This window comes from Ranitomeya imitator, chromosome 6 (assembly GCF_032444005.1).
Source record: "Ranitomeya imitator isolate aRanImi1 chromosome 6, aRanImi1.pri, whole genome shotgun sequence".
Taxonomy (NCBI): domain Eukaryota; kingdom Metazoa; phylum Chordata; class Amphibia; order Anura; family Dendrobatidae; genus Ranitomeya; species Ranitomeya imitator.
The window spans coordinates 130154579-130180523 of NC_091287.1; the positions used below are offsets into that span (position 1 = coordinate 130154579).

General features: G+C 43.2%; 1 protein-coding gene across 1 annotated transcript in view; it reads left to right on the forward strand.

The window, feature by feature from the left end:
- Window positions 1-25945, forward strand: part of LOC138643322 (contactin-associated protein-like 2) — a 342436-nt gene that overhangs the window by 250207 nt on the left and 66284 nt on the right. Inside the window, exons 9-10 of the mRNA XM_069732251.1 lie at window positions 44-180; window positions 18169-18262. Coding sequence (XP_069588352.1) covers window positions 44-180; window positions 18169-18262 — 231 coding nt within the window. The remainder of the gene's footprint in view (window positions 1-43; window positions 181-18168; window positions 18263-25945) is intronic.

A 25945-nucleotide genomic window follows, 5' to 3' on the forward strand; every position in this document is an offset into this window, starting at 1 on the left:
ACTTTGCTACTGGATGACTAATGATTTCTTATCCCTCTTTTAGGTATCCTGGAAATTCGGTATAATTTAGGAGGCACAAAAGATCCTTTTATCATTGATATCAATGATCATAAAAATATGGCAAACGGTCAACCACACAATGTCAATATCACCAGAGTTGGAAGGAACATTATATTCCAGGTATAAAATGCACTTTACAGCTAACTTCTATATTTCAAATTGTACAAATAGTACCGCTATTTCCTAGAGTATTTGTAGTTGTCCCACACTGTATATGGGCAAATTTTATATTTAATAAAGAAACCAAGTAAGATCTTTATTAAATGCTATTAAAATGTTTTAGCACTTTACTGACTATACAAACCTATTACAGCATTAAACATTCTCATAATTGAGTTTTATTTATTTATGCAAATCACAAACAGGTAAAAATGTGCATATTCATTATAAGCGGAGTATGCACGCAATAGAAAAAGGACAAAAACAAACCACAGTCTGTAAACAAATATCTAACTGTAAGGTTATCTCCCGATTGTGGGTATAAAGGACAAATACAATCACAGTACATTACCTTCTCCACAAGTGAAATGTATATTCAGATAGCATTGCACAATAAGGTCTGACCAGGTCCGTACCTAGATATTTAACTGCAGGGGAGGCAGGAGATTGTTACATGTTGCATGTGTAATGGGATTGGTGGAACCACTGTGCCGTGGTCCGAGGAGAGCCTGGAGGGGCGTAACTTGGTGAGTACCCGACTCTTCACTAGAGCCCTTGATGGTGGAGTTAGGCTTGGCTTAAGTTGGACACCAGGTGCTGCTCCAGGACAGATTTTGGAAGCACGGCAGGTAGTGGACAGGTAGCTGGAACATCCCAGTAGGAGTACAGTAGAAGTACAGCCGATACAGACAGGCACGGAAGGAACACAGGAACCACTGACCAGGCTGCTGGTATACAGAAATGCACTGGCAGGTTTGGGCTGGTACAGCTGGTATATAGATAACCACTGGCAAGTGCAGGCTGGTATACCGATCAGCACTGGCAGGTGCAGACTGGTATGGCTAGTATACAGAAGCACTGGCAGGTGCAGGATGGTATACAGGTAAGCACTGGCAGGTGTGGGCTGGGCTGGCTAGTATACAGATAGGCACTGGTAGGTGCAGGCTGGTATACAGAAAAGCACTGGCAAGTGCAGGTTGGTCTGGCTGGTATAGCTAGGCACTGGCAGGTGTGGGCTGATATGGCTGGTATGCAGGTAAGCCCTGGCAGGTGTGCGCTAGTCTGGTTGGTATACACATAGGCACTGGCAGGTGCAGGCTAGTTCAGTTAAAATAAAGATAAGCACTGGAAGGTGCGGGCTGGTCTTGCTGGTACATAGATGAGCACTGTCAGGTGCAGAATGGTGCAGCTGAAATACATGGAGACAAGGCAAGTATGGTCCATGTCCGAAGAAAGAAAGTCGTAGCACTCACCGATCTTTTAAAATTGGTTAGTCCTTTATTAAAACGCAGTAAAAACCTTCATGGCTCGGGGGTGTGCAGGGAAGAGAGTGTGCAGGTTCCGACGACAGCCGTTTTGCACCTGGTATAGCGCTTCTATGGGTCAGTGATCAGAGGGATGTGACGTGGAAGAAATACATGCGTGAACACTAACTCCTCCCACTACCACACTCCTTACAGCCACTATTAGAAATACATAAAAACAAGGCAGGTATGGGCAGACAGGAACTGGACGGGTAGACTGACTGGTGGGTACTGGGGACCTGACAACAAGCAAGCATGCAAGGGACTAACTTTACACATTGCTTACAGTTAGGTCCATATATATTTGGACAGAGACATCATTTTTCTAATTTTGGTTATAGTCCTTACCACAATAAATTTTAAGCAAAACAATTCAGATGCAGTTGAAGTTCAGACTTTCAGCTTTCATTTGAGGGTATCCACATTAAAATTAGATGAAGGGTTTAGAAGTTTCAGCTCCTTAACATGTGCCAACCTGTTTTTAAAGGGGCCAAAAGTAATTGGACATATTCAATAATTTTAAATAAAATGTTCATTTTTAGTACTTGGTTGAAAACCCTTTGTTGGCAATAACTGCCTGAAGTCTTGAACTCATGGACATCACCAGACGCTGGGTTTCCTCCTTTTTGATGCTCTGCCAGGCCTTCACTGCGGTGGTTTTCAGTTGCTGTTCGTTTGTGGGCCTTTCTGTATGAAGTTTAGTCTTTAACAAGTGAATTGCATGCTCAATTGGGTTGAGATCAGGTGACTGACTTGGCCATTCAAGAATATTCCACTTCTTTGCTTTAATAAACTCCTGGGTTGCTTTGGCTTTCAGTTTTGGGTCATTGGTCGTCGTTTCATACTACAAATGGACAATCAGTTTTGCTGAACTTGGCTGGATCTGAGCACGCAGTATGTCTCTGAATACCTCAGAATTCATTCGGCTGCTTCTGTCCTGTGTCACATCATCAATAAACACTAGTGACCCAGTGCCACTGGCAGCCATGCATGCCCAAGCCATCACACTGCCTCCGCCGTGTTTTACAGATGATGTGGTATGCTTTGGATCATGAGCTGTACCACGCCTTCACCATACTTTTCTCTTTCCATCATTCTGATAGAGGTTGATCTTGGTTTCATCTGTCCAAAGAATGTTCTTCCAGAACTGTGCTGGCTTTTTTAGATGTTTTTTAGCAAAGTCCAGTCTAGCCTTTTTATTCTTGATGCTTATGAGTGGCTTGCACCGTGCAGTGAACCCTCTGTATTTACTTTCATGCAGTCTTCTCTTTATGGTAGATTTGGATATTGATACGCCGACCTCCTGGAGAGTGTTGTTCACTTGGTTGGCTGTTGTGAAGGGGTTTCTCTTCACCATGGAGATTATTCTGCGATCATCCACCCCTGTTATCTTCCGTGGCGCCCTGGTCTTTTTGCATTGATGAGTTCACCAGTGCTTTCTTTCTTTCTCAGGATGTACCAAACTGTAGATTTTGCCACTCCTAATATTGTAGCAATTTCTCGGATGGGTTTTTTCTGTTTTCGCAGCTTAAGGATGACTTGTTTCACCTGCATGGAGAGCTCCTCTGACTGCATGTTTACTTCACAGCAAAACCTTCCAAATGCAAGCACCACACCTCAAATTAACTCCAGGCCTTTTATCTGCTTAATTGAGAATGACATAAGAAAGGGATTGGCCACACCTTTCCATGAAATAGCCTTGGAGTCAATTGTCCAATTACTTTTGGTCCCTTTAAAAACAGGGTGGCACGTGTTAAGGAGCTGAAACTCCTAAACCCTTCATCCAATTTTAATGTGGATACCCTCAAATGAAAGCTGAAAGTCTGAACTTCAACTGCGTCTGAATTGTTTTGTTTAAAATTCATTGTAGTAATCTCCATAACCAAAATTATAAAAATGTTGTCTCTGTCCAAATATATATGGACCTAACTGTAAGTACCTCCATTCAGGTGGGCAGCACGGTGGCTCAGTGGTTAGCACAGCAGCCTTGCAGCGCTGGGGTCCTGGGTTCTAATCCCACCCAGGACAACATCTGCAAAGAGTTTGTATGTTCTCTCCGTGTTTGCGTAGGTTTCCTCTGGGTTCTCCGGTTTCTTAGTATAAGTGTATACATAGGTTGCTGTCAATCACTGATAGAACTGTCCACTGGACCAAAAAATGTCCACTGGACCAAAAAATGTAGAACTATATGCAGCGCCCCAGAGACCTGGTCATTGCAGTATGACGCTCTGCCACTAAGGGGAGTGATGGTACTATATGCAGCGCCCCAGAGACCTGGTCGTTGCAGTATGACGCTCTGCCACTAAGGGGAGTGATGGTACTATATGCAGCGCCCCAGAGACCTGGTCGTTGCAGTATGACGCTCTGCCACTAAGGGGAGTGATGGTACATCTGATGGCACTAAGGAGTTCTCCTGACCAGGTATCACCAGAACACATTACACTTCACACTCCGGCCACTAGGGGGAGAAAAAGGCTTTATTTATTGGGCCACTCCTCACACTGGTAAAACTAGGGGTTGGGGAGGAAGTTAGTCAGAAGCTGACTGGGTTGGCAGGGGGTGTTGCAGGGAGAAGACACAGGGGGGTCCCTGTCAGGCGTGGGAACCTGGCAGGTGCCTAGCGAACAGAGCAGAACATAACGGAACCGCGCCTGCACACCCCGCGGCAGTATCCAAGAGAGACACGAAGGGAAGGATATTGTGGAACAGTGTAAACGAGATCAAGCACAAAGGAGTACCAGTAGGAGTCGTGCCATGAGACTGAGGCAACATCCTACTGAGGCGCGTAGCCGGTGGCCGGAACACCGCGGGAGTAACTGACTCTAGGCCTTACTTCGAACTCCGCAGGACAGTTAATTATAGGTTGGCTGTCTACCTTACTACACCTACGAAGACATAGGGGGCAACAGTGGGAGAGGGGCGTCTCTAGGGTCCCGGAAGACCTCCAGGCCTTCCCGTCATACGGGTGCGTCCTAGCCATAACATACCTGGGGGACGTTGAAACTAGAAACATCTGGAACCAAAGAGAGAGAGAGCTGTAGAGAATGAACGAACGAGAACAGCAGTTGTGAAGACTATTCCGAATGCTCAGCAGGGTAGGACTACAACACACAGGCGCTTGTGGTAGGCAATGATTTCCATCTGCGAAGGAAACTCTGGATGTGCCCATCGGACCGGCCGGTCTCAGATAGCCCTGTTAAGCGTGCTCTGGACTGAGGATAGTGAAGCCTTCAATAAAGAGGTAAAGAGACTGCAACCTCGTGTCCTCGTTATTGACTGCACCTCACATCATCACCATCTACTTTACTGGGAAGCCCTGGGGACATACTTCACCTGTGGGAAGGTATACCATCCAGCTGCCATTCCATCACCCCAGCGGACCCCACAGCAGCGTCGGTCACCCTGACCGAACACCACAGGTGGCGTCATGAACTCCTGACAGACTGCACCACCTTTATTGGACGCCCCTTAGCAGGGTCGCGAACCGGGTCTAGCCACCGTGACAACCTCAGAACCGAACCAGGGAGGCCCGGTACCGAGAACGCGTGGCCCTGTGTCTGGGGGCGCTCCATATACCATTATTATTATGAGGCGGTATAACATTCGAACAGAGGGGCACGGAAGAAAAAGAAAAACTGTTCGAGAATTAGTGGAGTAGCAACAATTGGGCAATGTATTTAGTATAAATTTAAAAATCCAGTAGAAAGTCCACTTTAAGGGTATTTCTGCTTCCAATACATTACGAATAGTTGTAACCTATCATTTATTTTATGGGGCAATGTCTTGATAATAGGATGCAACACAGTCGATGTTATATAGAAGTATTGCCACAAGAAGCAGTAAAGGGAAAAGCTTTCTCCTGCTATAAAATGATAGTTTGACATCTTCCCACCATGGTAGAAAATGATGAATTCTACAGCAGAAACTAAGCTGTAAATGATGCATTCACATTTACATAATGATCTACCTTGGAGAAGTTGGTGGGAGTCTAGACAGACTATTGAATATTTTAGAAAAAAATCACTTTTAATAAGCAGGAACCATCTGGTTGCTTAATTATATCACATTAGCGGCGGATTAAGCCCGGGTAGCGATGCTCTCTCTCTCAGCAAGCCGTAACTGTTTCCAAACACGGGTCTGTGAGTTGTCGCATGCTTAGAATTCGAAGATTCGACTTAATGTCAGAAACATTTCAATAACTACAACCTGCCAAATCATTCAAGATGGTGCCAGTCTTCTAGTGAGACCCCCTGTGTGATCTGTGCTGTGCGAGGGTACAGACTCCAATGACTATTTACTAAGTTACATCCGGATCCCTGCCGCTACTTTACATAAAGAAAGAAAAAGATTTTACGGAATATATTAAATACACATACGGTACATTTTTTTTTCCTGCACTGTTTTCACTCAGAACAAAGAATATTATAAAAACAAAGATATGTTTCCTGCCAAACACTAGCGGAAGAAAAACTGCAAGCTGGTGAGCTCCTCCTAAGGGCCCTTTCACATGACAATTTTTTCACTTACAAGGACAAGTGACCGAGTTTCATCAGAGAATTCAATCAGAGTTTTATAAGAATTTCCTTACAATTCTGTTTCATCAGTTTTTCTTGTGAGAGATAAAAAAAAATCCATACATGCACACATGATTTGTGATGTACTGTCTTGGGTATACAAAGGGGTTAATACAAGTGTGGAGTTCAATGGGAGCAATAAAATTCTATGTCCAGTGACGTTCCCCTAGTGGTCATTGCAGGTAGCAATAGTGACAAGGGCCAAATTATGATGGCTTGATGGTTAAGTCAGATGGTATCTTGTGGACGTTTACAAGATGCAAAATATCTGCCAAAACTGTTCCAAGAAATTACAAACTGTTAGCATGCAACAGGCCCATGGGCGTCCAGAGATCATTGATGTTTGTGGAGAGCTAATGCTAGCACTTCGTGCCCAGTTCTGCAGAACAGCCATTTTAGCAAAAATTGCTAAACAAAAGTTAAAGGGGTTTTACCACTTTAAAAAAAGGAATCTGTCAATAGGATCAACCCTCCTAGGCCATCTGTATGGGCAAGTAGCTCATATAAAGTCGATCAAAATGACACCTTGATATCTATGATCCAATGTCTTATTCCAGAGAAATCTACGTTTTTCATATATTCAGGGACACCGACATTCTTACTGCTCCAGCTATACAGAGTGGTCCCAGTTGTGGCTCCCTTCTTCCTGGTCTGGGTATGTCACAGAGGCTTCCCGGTGGCATACTTAGGGTGCCTGTGCTTTCAGGCGCGGCACGCGTACTTTTAAATTGCCCCAGCAAATAGCTGTAAGGAATCTTGCATATCAGGCACCCTTCCCAGTAGGGAGGCGCCTGAGCAACCCCTGGAGTTCCCTACATTGAGTATGTATGCAACTGTATGTTGCCAGGTCTCCCATCCTATTATCCTATATAGTGTGTTTGTGTTCCTGTAAACCTGTTTAGTCTGAACATTTACCCTATATGCTAAGTTGTCTGAACCTGACCCTGCACTGCTGTTACCTGAACATTGAAGCCACACCGGCGGTACTTAAACCCCGAAACTGCACCTGCGGTACCTGAACCCTGAAAATGTTCCGATGGCACTTAAGATTGCACCAGTGTGTCCTCTGTTTAGTGTACCAGAGTCCATAATGTCAGAGACTTTTCCAGTATCCAAATCCAGCTCTGCCTGTGACTGTGTCAGTATCTGTTCTGCCCACTGATCAAGAACCCATGTTGTCTGCACAGTGTCCAAGTCCTGTCTTGCCATTTACTCCGAGCCCGTGTCTTTGTCAGCAAACCTGACCCTTGGGGTCAGCAGCTGCATTGACTGCCTATGAGTGACACCTAGTGGCTACCTACAGTTCAAGTCTAACTCCACTATCAAGAATTCTAGCACAAACCAGATAGCCGCTTAGCTACGCCCCTCCTAGGTAAACATTGATGGAGGACAGTGGGTCCACAATCCACATGAATCATAATATGTAAATGAGCTGTTAAGAACTTTGGTCCTGACACTGATCTCCTTGAGAATCTTCCCACAGAGATTATTATAATCAAAAGGTGAAGTTATCAGTGTGAGACATTTAATGGCTAACACTTTGCTCTCATAATCACTATTAGCTCTGCAGTGAGATCAGATTAACACAGTACAGCAGAGAAGATCATTGTCAGATTACAAACATATCTATTGTTGCATCTGTCTTCTCATAGTGCTGTCAGCCCTATTGCAAGGCTTTGTCTGATTATAATTAACACTTATTCAGCTTTCACCTCACCAGCCAGAGTAGGGGAAGGCACTATACAGTAGAGCTGACCTGCCAGCACTTTTAGAGGAAAAATGCAGCTGCAAATGTGTTTGTAATGAGACAAGGTTTAACTTTGTTGTACTGTGTTAGTTGTAATAACACACAGCTCTGCAGTGCGATCAGGAGAATAGACTGTTAGTCTCACATTAGTAATGGCCTCTTTCATTTAAAATTATCTCTGGGGGCCAATTCTCAGGCAGATCTGTTTCTGGCCCATAGATCTAGATTTACAGCTCATTTGCATATTAAGAAAAATGTGGATTTCTCTGGAATAAGATATTGGATCGCAGATATCAAGGTATCATTTTATTCAGTGTTCTATGACCTACCTGCCCATATAGATGGCTTAGGTAGGAAGTTTGATCCTACTGACAGATTCCCTTTAACCCCTTAATCCCATATGACGTACTATCCCGTCCAGGTGACCTGGGACTTAATTCCCAGTGACGGGATAGTACGTCATATGCGATCGGCCGCGCTCACGGGGGGAGCGCGGCCGATCGCGGCCGGGTGTCAGCTGCCTATCGCAGCTGACATCCGGCACTATGTGCCAGGAGCGGTCACGGACCGCTCCCGGCACATTAACCCCCGGCACACCGCGATCAAAGATGATCGCGGTGTGCCGGCGGTGCAGGGAAGCATCGCGCAGGGAGGGGGCTCCCTGCGGGCTTCCCTGAGACGATCGGTACACGGTGATGTACTCACCGTGTACCAAGCGTCTTCTCCCTGCAGTCCCCGGATCCAAAATGGCCGCCGGGCTGCATCCGGGTCCTGCAGGGAGCACTTCCGGGTCAGGATCAGGCTGCAGCTGCAGCTCTAATCCTGCCCGGCTGTATGTCAGATCACCGATCTAACAGAGTGCTGTGCACACTGTCAGATCGGTGATCTGTGATGTCCCCCCCTGGGACAAAGTGAAAAAGTAAAAAAAAAAAATTTCCACACTTGTAAAAAAAAAACAAAAAAAAAAAAATCCTAAATAAAGCAGAAAAAAAAAAATATTATTCCCATAAATACATTTCTTTACCTAAAAAAAAAAACAAAAAAACAATAAAAGTACACATATTTAATATCGCCGCGTCCGTAACGACCCGACCTATAAAACTGGCCCACTAGTTAACCCCTTCAGTGAACACCGTAAGAAAAAAAAAAAAACGAGCCAAAAAACAACACTTTATTATCATAACGCTGAACAAAAAGTGGAATAACACGCGATCAAAAAGACGGATATAAATAACCATGGTACCTCTGAAAACGTCATCTTGTCCCGCAAAAAACGAGCTGCCATATAGCATCATAAGCAAAAAAATAAAAAAGTTATAGTCCTCAGAATAAAGCGATGCCAAAATAATTATTTTTTCTATAAAATAGCTTTTATCGTATAAAAGCGCCAAAACATAAAAAAAATGATATAAATGAGGTGTCGCTGTAATCGTACTGACCCGAAGAATAAAACTGCTTCATCAATTTTACCAAACGCGGAACGGTATAAACGCCTCCCCCAAAAGAAATTCATGAATAGCTGGTTTTTGGTCATTCTGCCTCACAAAAAATCGGAATAAAAAGCGATCAAAAACTGTCACGTGTCCGAAAATGTAACCGATAAAAACGTCAACTCGTCCCGCAAAAAACAAGACCTCACATGACTCTGTGGACTAAAATATGGAAAAATTATAGGTCTCAAAATGTGGAGACGCAAAAACTTTTTTGCTATAAAAAGCGTCTTTTAGTGTGTGACGGCTGCCAATCATAAAAATCCGATATAAAAAATGCTATAAAAGTAAATCAAACCCCCCTTCATCACCCCCTTAGTTAGGCTAGGTTCACATTGCGTTAATGGGTTAACGCTAACGGACAGCGTTGCACGGCGAAAATGTCACAATTAACGCCGTGCAACGGGTCCGTTAGCACAACCATTGACAGCAATGTGATTTTCGGGTGTAGCGCATCGCTAGAGCGTGCCATTTTCGGCTCGCGCTAGCAAGGTGCCATTCTTTTGTGGCGCGCCTCAGACGCTGCTTGCAGCGTCCGCGGCGCGCCCGAGGTCCGATCCCCGATCTTCCAGAGCGGGGACGTTAACGCGACCACTAAACACGACACCTAAAAAGACATTGCGTTAGCGCAATCCGCTAGTGCTAAACGGATTTCCCTAACGCAATGTGAACCTAGCCTTAGGGAAAAATAATAAAATTAAAAAAAATGTATTTATTTCCATTTTCCCATTAGGGTTAGGGCTAGGGTTAGGGCTAGGGTTAGGGTTTGGATTACATTTACGGTTGGGATTAGGGTTGGGATTAGAATTAGGGGTGTGTCAGGGTTAGGTGTGTGGTTAGGGTTACAGTTGGGATTAGGGTTAGGGGTGCGTTTGGATTAGGGTTTCATTTATAATTGGGGGGTTTCCACTGTTTAGGCACATCAGGGGCTCTCCAAACGCGACATGGCGTCCGATCTCAATTCCAGCCAATTCTGCATTGAAAAAGTAAAACAGTGCTCCTTCACTTCCGAGCTCTCCCGTGCGCCCAAACATGGGTTTACCCCAATATATGGGGTATCATCGTACTCGAGACAAATTGGACAACAACTTTTTGGGTCCAAGTTCTCTTGTTATCCTTGGGAAAATAAAAATTTGGGGGGCTAAAAATCATTTTTGTGGGAAAAAAAAGGATTTTTTATTTTCACGGCTCTGCGTTGTAAACTGTAGTGAAACACTTGGGGGTTCAAAGTTTTCACAACACATCTAGATAAGTTCCGTGGGAGGTCTAGTTTCCAATATGAGGTCACTTGTGGGTGGTTTCTACTGTTTGGGTACATCAGGGGCTCTGCAAATGCAACGTGACTCCTGCAGACCAATCCATCTAAGTCTGCATTCCAAATGGCGCTCCTTCCCTTCTGAGCTCTGCCATGCGCCCAAACAGTGGTTCCCCCCCACATATGGGGTATCAGCGTACTCAGGACAAATTGAACAACAACTTTTGGGGTCCAATTTATTCTGTTACCCTTGTAAAAATACAAAGCTGGGGGCTAAAAAATCATTTTTGTGAAAAAAAAAAAAAAGAATTTTTATTTTCACGGCTCTGCGTTGTAAACTGTAGTGAAACACTTGGGGGTTCAAAGTTTTCACAACACATCTAGATAAGTTCCGTGGGAGGTCTAGTTTCCAATATGAGGTCACTTGTGGGTGGTTTCTACTGTTTGGGTACATCAGGGGCTCTGCAAATGCAACGTGACTCCTGCAGACCAATCCATCTAAGTCTGCATTCCAAATGGCGCTCCTTCCCTTCCGAGCTCTGCCATGCGCCCAAACAGTGGTTCCCCCCCACATATGGGGTATCAGCGTACTCAGGACAAATTGAACAACAACTTTTGGGGTCCAATTTATTCTGTTACCCTTGTAAAAATACAAAGCTGGGGGCTAAAAAATCATTTTTGTGAAAAAAAAAAAAAAGAATTTTTATTTTCACGGCTCTGCGTTATAAACTGTAGTGAAACACTTAGGGGTTCAAAGTTCTCACAACACATCTAGATAAGTTCCTTGGGAGGTCTATTTTCTAATATGGGGTCACTTGTGGGGGGTTTGTACTGTTTGGGTACATCAGGGGCTCTGCAAATGCAACGTGACTCCTGCAGACCAATCCATCTAAGTCTGCATTCCAAATGGCGCTCCTTCCCTTCCGAGCTCTGCCATGCGCCCAAACAGTGGTTCCCCCCCACATATGGGGTATCAGCGTACTCAGGACAAATTGGACAACAACTTTTGGGGTCCAATTTATTCTGTTACCCTTGTGAAAATACAAAACTGGGGGCTAAAAAATAATTTTTGCGAAAAAAAAAAAAAATTATTTTAACGGCTCTGCGTTATAAACTGTAGTGAAACACTTGGGGGTTCAAAGCTCTCAAAACACATCTAGATAAGTTCCTTAGGGGGTCTAGTTTCCAAAATGGTGTCACTTGTGGGGGGTTTTAATGTTTAGGCACATCAGGGGCTCTCCAAACCAACATGGCGTCCCATCTTAATTCCAGTCAATTTTGCATTGAAAAGTCAAATGGCGCTCCTTCCCTTCCGAGCTCTGCTATGCTCCCAAAAAGTGGTTTACCCCCACATATGGGGTATCGTCGCACTCAGGACAAATTGCACAACAACTTTTGTGGTCTAATTTCTTCTCTTACCCTTGGGAAAATAAAAAATTGGGGGCGAAAAGATCATTTTTGTGAAAAAATAAGATTTTTTATTTTTACGGCTCTGCATTATAAACTTCTGTGAAGCACTTGTTGGGTCAAAGTGCTCACCACACATCTAGATAAGTTCCTTAAGGGGTCTACTTTTCAAAATGGTGTCACTTGTGAGGGGTTCCAATGTTTAGGCACATCAGGGGCTCTCCAAACACAACATGGCGTCCCATCTCAATTCCAGTCAATTTTGCATTGAAAAGTCAAATGGCGCTCCTTTCCTTCCGAGCTCTGCCATGCGCCCAAACAGTGGTTTACCCCCACATATGGGGTATCGTCGCACTCAGGACAAATTGCACAACAACTTTTGTGGTCTAATTTCTTCTCTTACCCTTGGGAAAATAAAAAATTGGTGGCGAAAAGATTATTTTTGTGAAAAAATATGATTTTTTATTTTTACGGCTCTGCATTATAAACTTCTGTGAAGCACTTGTTGGGTCAAAGTGCTCACCACACCTCTAGATAAGTTCCTTAAGGGGTCTACTTTCCAAAATGGTGTCACTTGTGGGGATTTCAATGTTTAGGCACATCAGGGGCTCTCCAAACGCAACATGGCATCCCATCTCAATTCCAGTCAATTTTGCATTGAAAAGTAAAATGGCGCTCCTTCCCTTCCGAGCTCTGCCATACGCCCAAACAATGGTTTACACCCATATATGGGGTATCAGCGTACTCAGGACAAATTGGCCAACAATTCTTGAGGTCCAATTTCTTCTCTTACTCTTGGGAAAATAAAAAATTGGGGGCGAAAAGATCATTTTTGTGAAAAAATATGATTTTTTATTTTTACGGCTCTGCATTATAAACTTCTGTGAAGCAATTGGTGGGTCAAAGTGGTCACCACACATCTAGATAAGTTCCTTAGGGTGTCTACTTTCCAAAATGGTGTCACTTGTGGGGGGTTTCAATGTTTAGGCACATGAGGGGCTCTCCAAACGCAACATGGCGTCCCATCTCAATTCCTGTCAATTTTGCATTGAAAAGTCAAATGGCGCTCCTTTCCTTCCGAGCTCTGCCATGCGCCCAAACAGTGGTTTACCCCCACATATGGGGTATCAGCGTACTCAGTACAGATTGTACAACAATGTTTGGCATCCATTTTATCCTGTTACCCTTGGTAAAATAAAACAAATTGGAGCTGAAATAAATTTTGTGTGAAAAAAAGTTAAATATTCATTTTTATTTAAACATTCCAAAAATTCCTGTGATACCCCTGAAGGGTTAATAAACTTCTTGAATGTGGTTTTGAGAACCTTGAGTGGTGCAGTTTTTAGAATGGTGTCACACTTGGGTATTTTCTATCATATAGACCCCTCAAAATGACATCAAATGAGATGTGGTCCCTAAAAAAAAATGGTGTTGTAAAAATGAGAAATTGCTGGTCAACTTTTAACCCTTATAACTCCCTAACAAAAAAAAATTTTGGTTCCAAAATTGTGCTGATGTAAAGTAGACATGTGGGAAATGTTACTTATTAAGTATTTTGCGTGACATATCTCTGTGATTTAAGGGCATAAAAATTTTAAGTTGGAAAATTGCGAAATTTTCTAAATTTTCGCCAAATTTCCATTTTTTTCACAAATAAACGCAAGTTATATCGAATAAATGTTACCACTAAAATGAAGTACAATATGTCACGATCCGTTGAAGCGTTCCAGAGTTATAACCTCATAAAGGGACAGTGGTCAGAATTGTAAAAATTGGCCCGGTCATTAACGTGCAAACCACCCTCGGGGCTTAAGGGGTTAAGGAAAGAGGTAGTTGGCAGAAGCAGTTGAGTTCAGAGTTAGGAAGTTAATAAAGAATTAATTGAAATCTGAACCCAATCCGGGTTCCCTATAAATCAAGGCATTATGTTCCATTGTGCACACTGACTGGCCACTAATGCTTCCAATTTAGGTACAGTTGAAGTGAACACCTCTATGATAAAGCAGATAAAGTACATCTTTCATCACCATAACTATATATTAGCACATGGCAAAATGTGACACATCCTGATTGAGAGACAGAGAGTGGGGGTCCCTTTGACTCATATGAGATGACCAATACTATTAACTCCTTTCTAACCTCGGACGGGATAGTACGTCCGAGGTCAGATCCCCTGCTTTGATGTAGGCTCCGGCGGTGAGTCAGCATCAAAGCCGGGACATGTCAGCTGTTTTGAACAGCTGACATGTGACCGCAATAGCGACGGGTGGGATCGCGATCCACCAGCCGCTATTAACTAGTTAAATTTAAATGCTGCTGTCAACTGCTGACAGTGGCATTTAACTACCGCTTCCTCCATTGGGCCGGAAATGAGCGCATCGCCGACCCCGTCACATGATCGGGGTCAGCGATGCATCGCCATGATATCCTGAAGTCTCCTTGAGACCTCTATGGTTGTTGATGCCGGCTTGCTGTGAGCGCCACCCTGTGGTTGGCACCCATAGCAAGCCTGTAATTCAGCTAGATATGAGCGATCTGATGATCGCTCCAATGTAGCCGAGCCGTTCCCATTGTGCCAGCTTCTAGCCTCCCATGGAGGCTATTGAAGAATGGCAAAAGTTAAAAAAAAGTTTACAAAAATATGAAAAAAATAAAAAAATGTAAAAGTTTAAATCACCCCCCTTTCGCCCCATTCAAAATAAAACATAAAAAAAAAATCAAATATACACATATCTGGTATCATCGCTTTCAGAATCGCCCAATCTATCAAAAAAAGGATTAACCTGATCGCTAAACGGCGTAGCGAGAAAAAAATTTGAAATGTCCGAATTATGTTTTTTTGGTCGCCGCGACATTGCATTAAAATGCAAAAAACAGGCATCTAAAGAACATATCTACACCAAAATGGCATCATTAAAAACGTCAGCTCGGCACGCAAAAAATAAGCCCTAACCTGACCCCAGATCATGAAAAATGGAGACGCTATGGATATCGGAAAATGGCGCAATTTTTTTTTAGCAAAGTTTTGAATTTTTTTTCACCACTTAGATAAAAAAATAACCTAGACATGTTTGGGGTCTATGAACTCGTAATGACCTGGAGAATCAAAATGGCAGGTCAGTTCTAGCATTTAGTGAACCTAGCAAAACAGCCAAACAAAAAACAAGTGTGGGATTGCACTTTTTTACAATTTCACCGCACTTGGAATTTTTTTCCCATTTTCAAGTACACGACATGGTAAAACCAATGATGTCATTCAGAAGTAAAACTCGTCCTCACATGGCCATATTGACAGAAAAATAAAACGCTATGGCTCTGGGAAGGAGGGGAGCGAAAAACGAACACGGAAATACGGAAAATCCCATGGTCCTGAAGGGGTTAAAAACTCATAATAGTTGGTGGTCCTGTGGGACATTTTCATCAGAGCCCACAAACATCAAGTTGGGAGTCCACTATATTGGCACAATTTGGCCCATTATCAGTACGAACATTGACACGATGAAGATCACAACCAAGTACAGTCAATGTAAGCCATAAGAGACATTATATTAGTCCAGCACAATGTCCATATAACACAAATATACAAAGTCTGAGTGATATGCAAGTATAGAATAATCCTAAATATCTAACTAGGGCTATAGCAGGCAACAAGTTACATTTCTGCCACTAGATGGTGCTAATGTTGCGTCTCATTTCTACTTATTATGGTCTATAAAATCTTAGTGAATAATTCCATTATGTAAGGGTAACACTGTACAGGTGAACATACCTGCTACAGGACAATATGACACCTACTTAAAGAAAAACATTGCATCTGTTATACTTAAAATAAGTACTGTATATTACTGATACCTGATAATAATGCACATATTATTTCCTCATGTGAAATACAAATGAATGCAAAAACAAAATCAATAATTTGTTTTATGTTCCGATTGAAAAAATAGTGAAATAATATGATTATGTTGAAGGTGAAAAATGACGACAGGAAAAGAACACAAACTTTGAAACTAAGTTTAGTTTACAAAATAAAATCACAAAAGTTTTATATAATTTTTATTTCTTTTTTCATTGTATCATTAATTTGCATTGATTATATGGAGAAAAAAATGCTTCATGGAAAGCGCATGCTGCAGTTTTAACCCCTTGACCCCTGGGCCATTTTCCGTTGTTTGCGTTTTCGTTTTTTGCTCCCCTTTTCCCAGATCCATACATTTTTTAATTTTGGGTCAAAATGGCCATGTAAGGACTTGTTTTTTGTGGGCCAAGTTGTAATTTTGACACCATAGGTTTAAACATACAGTGTACTGGAAAACGGGAAAAAAATTCCAAGAGCAGTGAAATTGCAAAAAAAAAAGTGCAATCCCACAGTTGTTTTTTTTTTGTTTGTTTTTTTACCATGTTCACTAAATGCTAAAACTGACCTGCTATTATGATTTTCCAGGTCATTGCGAGTTCATAGACACCAAAATGTATAGGTTTTTTTTCATTTAAGAGGTGAAAAAAAAATCCAAACTTTGGTTAAAAAAAAATGGCACCATTTTCCAAGACCTGTAGCATCTTTATTTTTCGTTATTTGGGCTGGGTGAGGGCTTTTTTTGTGTGTGCTGAGCTAATGTTTTTATTGATACCATATTGTGTAGATCGCACGTTATTGCATTTTATCGCAATGTAGCAGTGACCAAAAAAACGTAATTTGGGCGTTTTCACTTTTTTCTTGTTATGTCATTTAGCAATCGGGTTAATTTGTTTTTTATATTGATAGATCGGCCAATTCTGAACTCGGCGATACCAAAAATGTATATATTAGATTTTTTTTGTTATTATTGTTTTATTTTGAATGGGGCGAAAGGGGGGTGTGTTGAACTTTTATTTTTTTTATTTATTTTTTTTACTTTTTGCATGCTTCAGTAGTCTCCATGCGAGACTAGAAGCTGCAGTTGTCCAATCGGCTCTGCTACATACAGGCGATGATCAGATCGCCTGTATGTAGACGAAATGCTCACTTGCTATGACCGCCAACCACAGGACGGTGCCAACCCATCGGTGACCCGCGATCACATGATGGGGTCACCGATGGGCGAGATTTCCGGCGCGAGTTAAATGCCACTGTCAGAGATAAAGAATTTCTTTTACTTGATGTTTAAAGGGAACCTGTCACCCCCAAAATCGATGGTGCAGTAAGCTCACCGTCATCAGGGGATTATCTACAGCATGCTGTAAGGGTGTAGATCAGCCCCCGATGTAACCTGAAAGAGGAGAAAAAGAGGTTAGATTATACTCACCCAGGGGCGGTCACGCTGCGGTCTGGTGAAATGGGTGTCTCAGGTCCACTTCGGCGCCTCCTATCTTCATACGATGACGTCCTCTTCTGGTCTTCACGCCGCGGCTCCGGTGCAGGCGTACTTTGTCTGCCCTGTTGAGGGCAGAGGAAAGTACTGCAGTGCGCAGGCGCTGTAAAGGTCAGAGAGGCCCGGTGCCTGCGCACTGCAGTACTTTGCTCTAACCTCTTTTTCTCCTCTTTCAGGTTACATCGGCGGCTTATCTACAGCATTACAAAATACTGTAGATAAGCCCCTGATGATGGTGAGCTTACCTCACCATCGATTTTGGGGGTGACAGGTTCCCTTTAAAGGGTTATTCCCAAAATGTTAAGTTATCGCTTATTGTCTGTGAGACTGCCAGAGAAAGCAGAGCGCTGTAATCAGCTTTCCTCAGCAGTTCCATAGACTATGACTGGTAGCATAGGTCGAACATGTGCACCGCCAGAGCCTCAATTTTGTGATCACGGGGGTCTCAGGGGTTGAACCCTCAGCAGCCAATAAGCTATCCCCTATCCTATGGATAGGGAATAACTTAACATTTGGTGAATAACCCTTTCAGTTAAAAGGTTGAATTTCTGCATGTTACAAAGGTATATACAATTCTGCCATGAGTATACATGCTGCACTGCGCCCATATTATCCTGGCTGGAGAAACACTAGAACGTTCTCTTCTCGATACATTTATAGCTCACCTTCATGTCAAGGACATGGATTTTTCTTCTGGTCAGAGATGTATTAGAAAAGGTGTCATCAGGAATGTGTGATATTAAAAAGCGCTGATCCAATGAAATATAATGTCAGTGGGTTTTATTTATCCCATCTCACTTTCTTTTATTCCTCTTCTTCAGCTCGATCATTACTCTCCGGCAACATACAGCCTTCCTCCTTCTTCAGAGACTCAGTTTAATGGACCAAAGGCCCTTTTCCTGGGAAGAGTGCTAGGTAAGCGAAGGGTTCACAATCCTGAAATACAGGTGCTGAGGTAAAATGTCACATTCACCATAACTGTACTTTATGGATCATATTGAAGAAATAATTACTCAGGTAAATACTGCAGAGAGCGGGTGTTCCCCAGTGGCAGAAACTTCTATCCTGTGTCACCTCTGACAATGCTCCGTATATCTCTTTATCAAGAAAAGTCGCGTAGATCACTGGCTTGTGGAGGGTCGGAGTTATTGTAGGAGACAGGAGCTGGGTATTTTATATACAGCTATAACCTAGAAACTCGATGATGTATGAACAGAACTAGGTGCCAGCTTAGTTTAATATTTCTGGACCGTGATACAAAAAAATTGTTCCCCACATAAAGGAAATGCATCCAAGCTGCGAACAAGGGGAGGTGCAGAGGAAACAGGGACACTGTGACGATTCCCCCCGTCAGTGTGTCTGGGATGCAGTTACTGACAGCTTAGCCCTCCAATCTGGGGCAGAGGCGCGCTGAGCTGTCGGTGTTTTGATTGACAGCTTGGGCTGCCAATCTGAGACTGCGAGGTTCTGGGCTGCCTCCAGGTGTTCCCTGTCGCAGGTGATTACCCAGCTACTTAGCTAGGCTGTCAGTCCCATATCGCTGCCAGACGTAGATTCAGCTCTGTGTGGTTTGTGTCTCTGCGCCTTGTCTTCTGCTTTTGGATCTTCTTGCTGCCTGACCTTGGACCTCATTCTGACCATCCGCTTTGCCTGATCCCTTTGCTCTGATCCACTTCCCTCCTGGTATTCTGACCTCATACTTTACATGACTATGCCCTTGTCTCTTCCCTTTGCGTATGACTTACCCTCCTGGCTTTTGACCTCGGGCTCCTTGACTACCCTGACTCACGGCTTGTCCGCGAGAAGTGACTCAGGGTCACAGGTAACAGTCGCATCCTGCCACTGGTGACTTGGTGAGTCCCAAAGTCCTACTGCCACTAGTATTAAAGTAATATACGGTAGTCGTTAAATTTGCATTGGAGCGTGAAGTTGCACCTCTGGTTGTGATGCCAAATACTGCTAAATATGTCATGTCAAGTTATTATAGCTCATGGCTTTAAGATATCTATTACAACTGATTTCTGCAAATCATTAAAACCTCCAGTAGGCCAGTGCTACATTTGACTTAAAAGTCGTTGGCATTGTTATACTTAATGACAGATAAGCATGATCCCAGGTGGTCCAGTGATATGATGATCCCTATTGATCCAGCTATCTTACAGCTCAAAGTGGTCCACCATCCTGCATGACCTTGTAATTCCTAGTGCTTTATACTTTGTAACGACTAGACAACTTGGTATTGTGATATTATATCGATGAAAAAGCAGGTGCAGACAAGCGTATTTGTGGTCCGAGTGTGATCCGACAAAACATAAAACTAATATTAGTCCATTTGGCTGTGTACACGTCTGAATTGTGCTACATGCAAGTTTGGATCGCACTCGGCCATGCAAGTCAATGAGTGCATGAAAAATATCAGGTTGCACTCAGATGACACCTGAGTGCAGTCCAATTTCCCACACTCACAGAATGGAGAATTTTTTTTCCATCTTCTCCTCATTCGAGAGAATTAGAGCACACTGTGATCACACTCTGATCAAACTCTTTTCAGAATGTAATTTGCATAGTCGGTCAGATTTTCTCAGATGAGAGAATCTACGGACGTCTGCACAAGCCCTATCTTAGTAAATTTATAGCCCTGGAAATGAAACATTGCTTGGAATTAGTGCAACATCTTAAAAATCTGAACAACTATTTCTATTTTATTACAGGTATTGTGTCTGCCAGTTACAGTGCCTTGCGAAAGTATTCGGCCCCCTTGAACTTTTCAATCTTCTCCCACATATCATGCTTCAAACATAAAGATAACCAATACATTTCGTTCAACTTCACAATTGTGTTCCACTTGTTGTTGATTCTTCACCAAAAATTTACATTTGGTGTCTTTATGTTTGAAGCATGATACGTGGGAAAAGGTTGAAAAGTTCCAGGGGGCCAAATACTTTCGCAAGGCACTATATATATATATATATATATATATATATATATATATATATATATATGTTTAACAAAAACCAAACCTAAGGACGTAATCACAAGTAGAAAAGTCCCTTCTATAGGACGTGCCCATTGCACTCCAACGGGGGACGAAGGGGGGCAAAACTCCCCTATAATATAAACCTATAAATTCCAGAGAGCATAATGCCCCATGTCCGAAAGATACAATTTAATCCATTTTAAATATAAAATCAATAAACTTTATTAACAAAAATACAAAAGAGTACAACAATATGTATTGCTTCGGGGGGCTGAGGAAGCACTTATAACGCGAAACGCGTGTTGGGGCTTTCGGTGGGACAGTCCACACTGGAGTCTGCGCACATGGGTAAGCAGTAGGCAGGTCTAGGAGTGTATCTTTATGGTAATACGATTTGGGCAGGTTGCAATATGCGTGAGCGCTTATAAGGGCAGGGTTTATCCCCACTATAGGGTTACTGGTTCTATTTAACCCCTTCGTCTTTTTCGCTATCACCCGACATATGTACATACAATCTCTGGCACTTTATTACTAGCCTGTTGTTATTTATTACTTCTCCCCATATGTTGTTCCTGCTGCGCCTATACTCTGTGTTATGCGCGCACTCTGGTGTGAATGTCCTTTAGTGTCACACACCTTATCCTCAATACATATTGTTGTACTCTTTTGTATTTTTGTTAATAAAGTTTATTGATTTTATATTTAAAATGGATTAAATTGCATCTTTCGGACATGGGGCATTATGCTCTCTGGAATTTATAGGTATATATATATATATATATATATATATATATATATATATACATATATATATATATATATATATATATATATATATATACAGTACAGACCAAAAGTTTGGACACGCCTTCTCATTTAAAGATTTTTCTGTATTTTCATGACTATGAAAATTGTACATTCACGCTGAAGGCATCAAAACTATGAATTAACACATGTGGAATTATATACTTAACAAAAAAGTGTGAAACAACTGAAAATATGTCTTATATTCTAGGTTCTTCAAATTAGCCACCTTTTGCTTTGATGACTACTTTGCACACTCTTGGCATTCTCTTGATGAGCTTCAAGAGGTAGTCACCGGGAATGGTCTTCCAACAATCTTGAAGGAGTTCCCAGAGCATTTAGCACTTGTTGGCCCTTTTGCCTTCACTCTGCGGTCCAGCTCATCCCAAACCATCTCGATTGGGTTCAGGTCTGGTGACTTTAGAGACCAGGTCATCTGGTGTAGCACCCCATCACTCTCCTTCTTGGTCAAATAGCCCTTACACAGCCTGGAGGTGTGTTTGGGGTCATTGTCCTGTTGAAAAATAAATGATGGTACTTTAATCCCTTGAGATGGATTGCAGCGTGGGACTTGACTGTATGGCGGACAGGTATAGGATATTAGGAAAGGTTTTGTGGGGTAGCGGCGCTCGTAAGATGGACAAGAGTAGCTGCGGGTAGTATTCCCTACCACACAAGGGAATGAAAAACTATAAGCAATAAAAATAAAATATTTATATAAAATATTTTTACCTGCGCTAAACTATAAAATACATTAGTCAAATTTCCACAATGAGTAGTTACCTGTTTGGTGGGAAGGGTGCTCAAATATCTCTATTACACATATGTATCAGATAAGGGATTAGCTGTAGGAAAGGACTGAAATGGGAAACAAGGGAGAAATGTATCACAATGACTGAATCACTCGTGTGTCACCTGATTGTTATATCTAAAATATAGTGGTCCTAATTGTCAATAAAAAGTGATTAATACTAAAAATAGCCCCTTAAATTGCCTAAAGTGCCCGATGCTGCTTTGTCTGACTCGGAAGACCGCCCAATCTCAAGAGATCAAGTATTCTTAGATGGCTCTTTGATGACTATCTCGGAGCTCCAAGCTTTTAAACCTCACCTCCATGTTTCCTTTCTCCATATTAATAGGATTAGAGATTATTGTACCAAATACAAGACTCAGCTTGCTCTACCCCGCCCGACCTCTCATTTTGAACAACTCTGCGCCCAACACAGGCCTCCAAAAAAAGTTTTATCCAAACTATATAATTCTCTGGTCACAGAAAAGGCTGACATTAAGAGAGCTTTTGTTGGACTCTGGGAAAAAGACCTGAATGTTCACTTTACACCAGATCAAATAGCCTCTATATATAGGAGATCTCACGGCCCTTCCCAATGTGTGAAGATTCAAGAAAATTCTTATAAAATTGTAACTCGGTGGTATCGTACACCAGCTCAACTGCATCAATGGCATCCCTCCGTTTCAGAGGAATGTTGGAGATGCAGGGCAGACTTAGGCACCTATTTTCACATATGGTGGACATGTCCAGTGATTAAGATCTTTTGGCAACTGATTGGGGAAATAATTACAAAAGTTCTGGGCCAAGTCCCTTTGATGAAACCTCAATCTGCTCTTCTTAATCTACCTTTATGGCCAGAGAATCCCTCAGCTTCCAAGATGGCTAATATTATTATAGCAGCTGGCAAATACCTAATTCCTACTAGATGGAAGTCAACCCAAACCCCCTCCAAAAAGCAAGTCCTGGAAAAAAATCGATCTATTGTTTCACACGGCTGAAATAGTAGCCAACACACAAGAATCATCATTCTCTTTCCGCAAAACATGGGAACCCTGGATCCAATTTAGATCCAACCCTAACTTTATACTAGAAATATCCGATAGTTGATCTGATAACTATAACCTCTCACCCTATCTATATCTTGCTTCTGAACATTCTCCGCCGGGTCACCCCTCCCCCCCCCCTATTATCTCCTACCTACCCACCCCTCTCTTACCGCCTTTTTTTTTTCTTCTGTCTACTTCCTGTTTGATATCCTCACCTCTTGAATGTTTCGTTTACTTTATCATTAATCTCACTACTTGTTCCAGGAAAACTAATCAAATTTTTGATTATTCTGATTCTCTTAACACATGGACCTATAATTGATGCAGGGGCGGACACAGACAGCTTGGGGCCCCTGTGCAGGAAATGTGTCTGGGCCCCCCTCCTTTTAAGGCGACAAACCTATATCTACTATATAATTGTCTAAGGGTCACTTCTGTCTGTCTGTCTGTCCTTCTGTCTGTCATGGTTATTCATTCGCTGATTGGTCTCGCCAGCTGCTTGTCATGGCTGCCGGGACCAATCAGCGACGGGCACAGTTGAGAAAAAAATGGCCGGCCCCTACTCCCCGCAGTCAGTGCCTGTCACCCGCATACTCCCCTCCGGTCACCGCTAACACAGAGTTAATGCCGGCGGTAACGGACCGCGTTATGCCGCGGGTAACGCACTCCGTTACCGCCACTATTAACCCTGTGTGTCCCCAACTTTTTACTATTGACGCTGCCTATGCGGCATCAATAGTAAAAAATGTAATGTTAAAAATAATAAAAAAATAAACCTGCTATACTCTCCCTCCGTAGTCCGCTGAGCCCCTCCCGCCAGCCGCCATCTTCCGTTGCAGTTTCCGGTGGCAAAGATGGTATGGCAGAAGGACCTGCCATGACGTCATGGTCATGTGACCGTGACATCATCACAGGGCCTGCGTGCCTGCGCGACAAGGACCTGCCATGACGTCATGGTCATGTGACCGCGACGTCATCACAGGTCCTGCGCCCATACCAACGCTGGGGCGTGAGTATATGTTTATTTTTTATTTTTTCACCTGTGACAAACCTGGCTGGGCAATATACTACGTAGCTGGGCAATATACTACGTGACTGGGCAATATACTACGTGACTGGCCAATATACTACGTGGCTGGGCAATATGCTACGTGGCTCTGTGCTGTATACTACTTCGCTGTGCAATATACTACGTGACTGGGCAATATACTACTTGACTGGCCAATATACTACGTGGCTGGGCAATATACTACGTGGCTGGGCAATATACTACGTGGCTCTGTGCTGTATACTACTTCGCTGTGCAATATACTACGTGGCTCTGTGCTATATACTACGTCACTGGGCAATATAATATGTGGCTCTGTGCTGTATACTACGTTGCTGTGCGATATACTACGTCACTGGGCAACATACTACGTAACTAGGCAATATACTACGTGACTGGGCAATATACTACGTGGCTGCGCAATATACTACGTGACTGGGCAATATAATACGTGACTGGGCAATATACTACGTGGCTCTGTGCTGTATACTACTTCGCTGTGCAATATACTACATGACTGGCCAATATACTAGGTGGCTGGGCAATATACAACGTGGCTCTGTGCTGTATACTACTTCGCTGTGCAATATACTACGTGGCTCTGTGCTATATACTACGTCACTGGGCAATATACTACGTTACTGGCCAATATAATATGTGGCTCTGTGCTGTATACTACGTCACTGGACAACATACTACGTAACTAGGCAATATACTACGTGGCTGGGCAATATACTACGTGGCTGGGCAATATACTACGTGGCTGGGCAATATACTATGTGGCTGGGCAATATGCTACGTAACTAGGCAATATACTACGTGGCTGGGCAATATACTACGTGGCTGGGCAATATACTACGTGGCTGGGCAACATACTACGTAACTAGGCAATATACTACGTGGCTGGGAAATATACTACGTGGCTGGGCAATATACTATGTGGCTGGGCAATATACTACGTGGCTGTGCAATATATTACGAGGACATACATATTCTAGAATACCCGATGCGTTAGAATCGGGCCACCATCTAGTACTCTTATATGTGTCTATGTATTGTACCTGTGTGTTTGATGCAACAGATACAGTATATGTGAATAAAGTCTTCACTGGGGGATGGGCTCAGGGCTCAGTCCCAGCCTGGATTTGTTACAGCAGTGATGACTGGAGTGTGGGTCCCATCAAAGAATAGACCCAGTGATTTAGTGACTGTGTTCCTGAGCTCTGAGCACTCTGGTTGGTGCTGTCTGTGGATGAGAATCCTGCACTGACCAGACAACACAAAGCTCCGGGGGTCGCAGTCAGTAAATCACTGCTTCTAGTCTCTGACTGCAGCCCCTGCCTCCTCTATTTACTCTGCTAAACAACCCATCACATTAGGACCATTCTTTACCTTCTGTTTAGGGGGTGATTGAGGTCCTGCACACAGCTGCAGCTTCGTTCCAGCCATGAGTGTGCAGACGCCGTTCTGCACAGGCTGGAAGTGTGTGCAGTCAGTGCAGGGAGAAGGAGGCATCTAACAGGTGAAAGACAGGACGAGCGGGGAGGAGGAGCAGCTGTGAAGAAGACAGGAGATGTCTCACCTCTGCGCATGGTATCCTATCATGAAGCTGCACGCTGGCAGCTTCCTGTCTCGCACAGCTGCGGCGCCGAATGATGATGTCATGCAGCTGCTGCTGTGTGAGACAGGAAGCGCAGGCAGGAAGCATCCATTCCCTGCAGCTCCACTCCGCTTTCTCTTGGAGGCAGCGGAGCTGCAGGGATTGCTCCCTGCCCGCCGCACAAGAGGGCAATCTGGCCAGGGGCCCACGGATCCGGATAACCTGTCCTGATTGCCCTCATAATTAGCCACCCTGAAGGGGCCCCGGTTGAACCGGCTGTATTTCCGCCTATGAATTGATGTATTGCTTACTAAAAAGGACTCTGCTTCGACA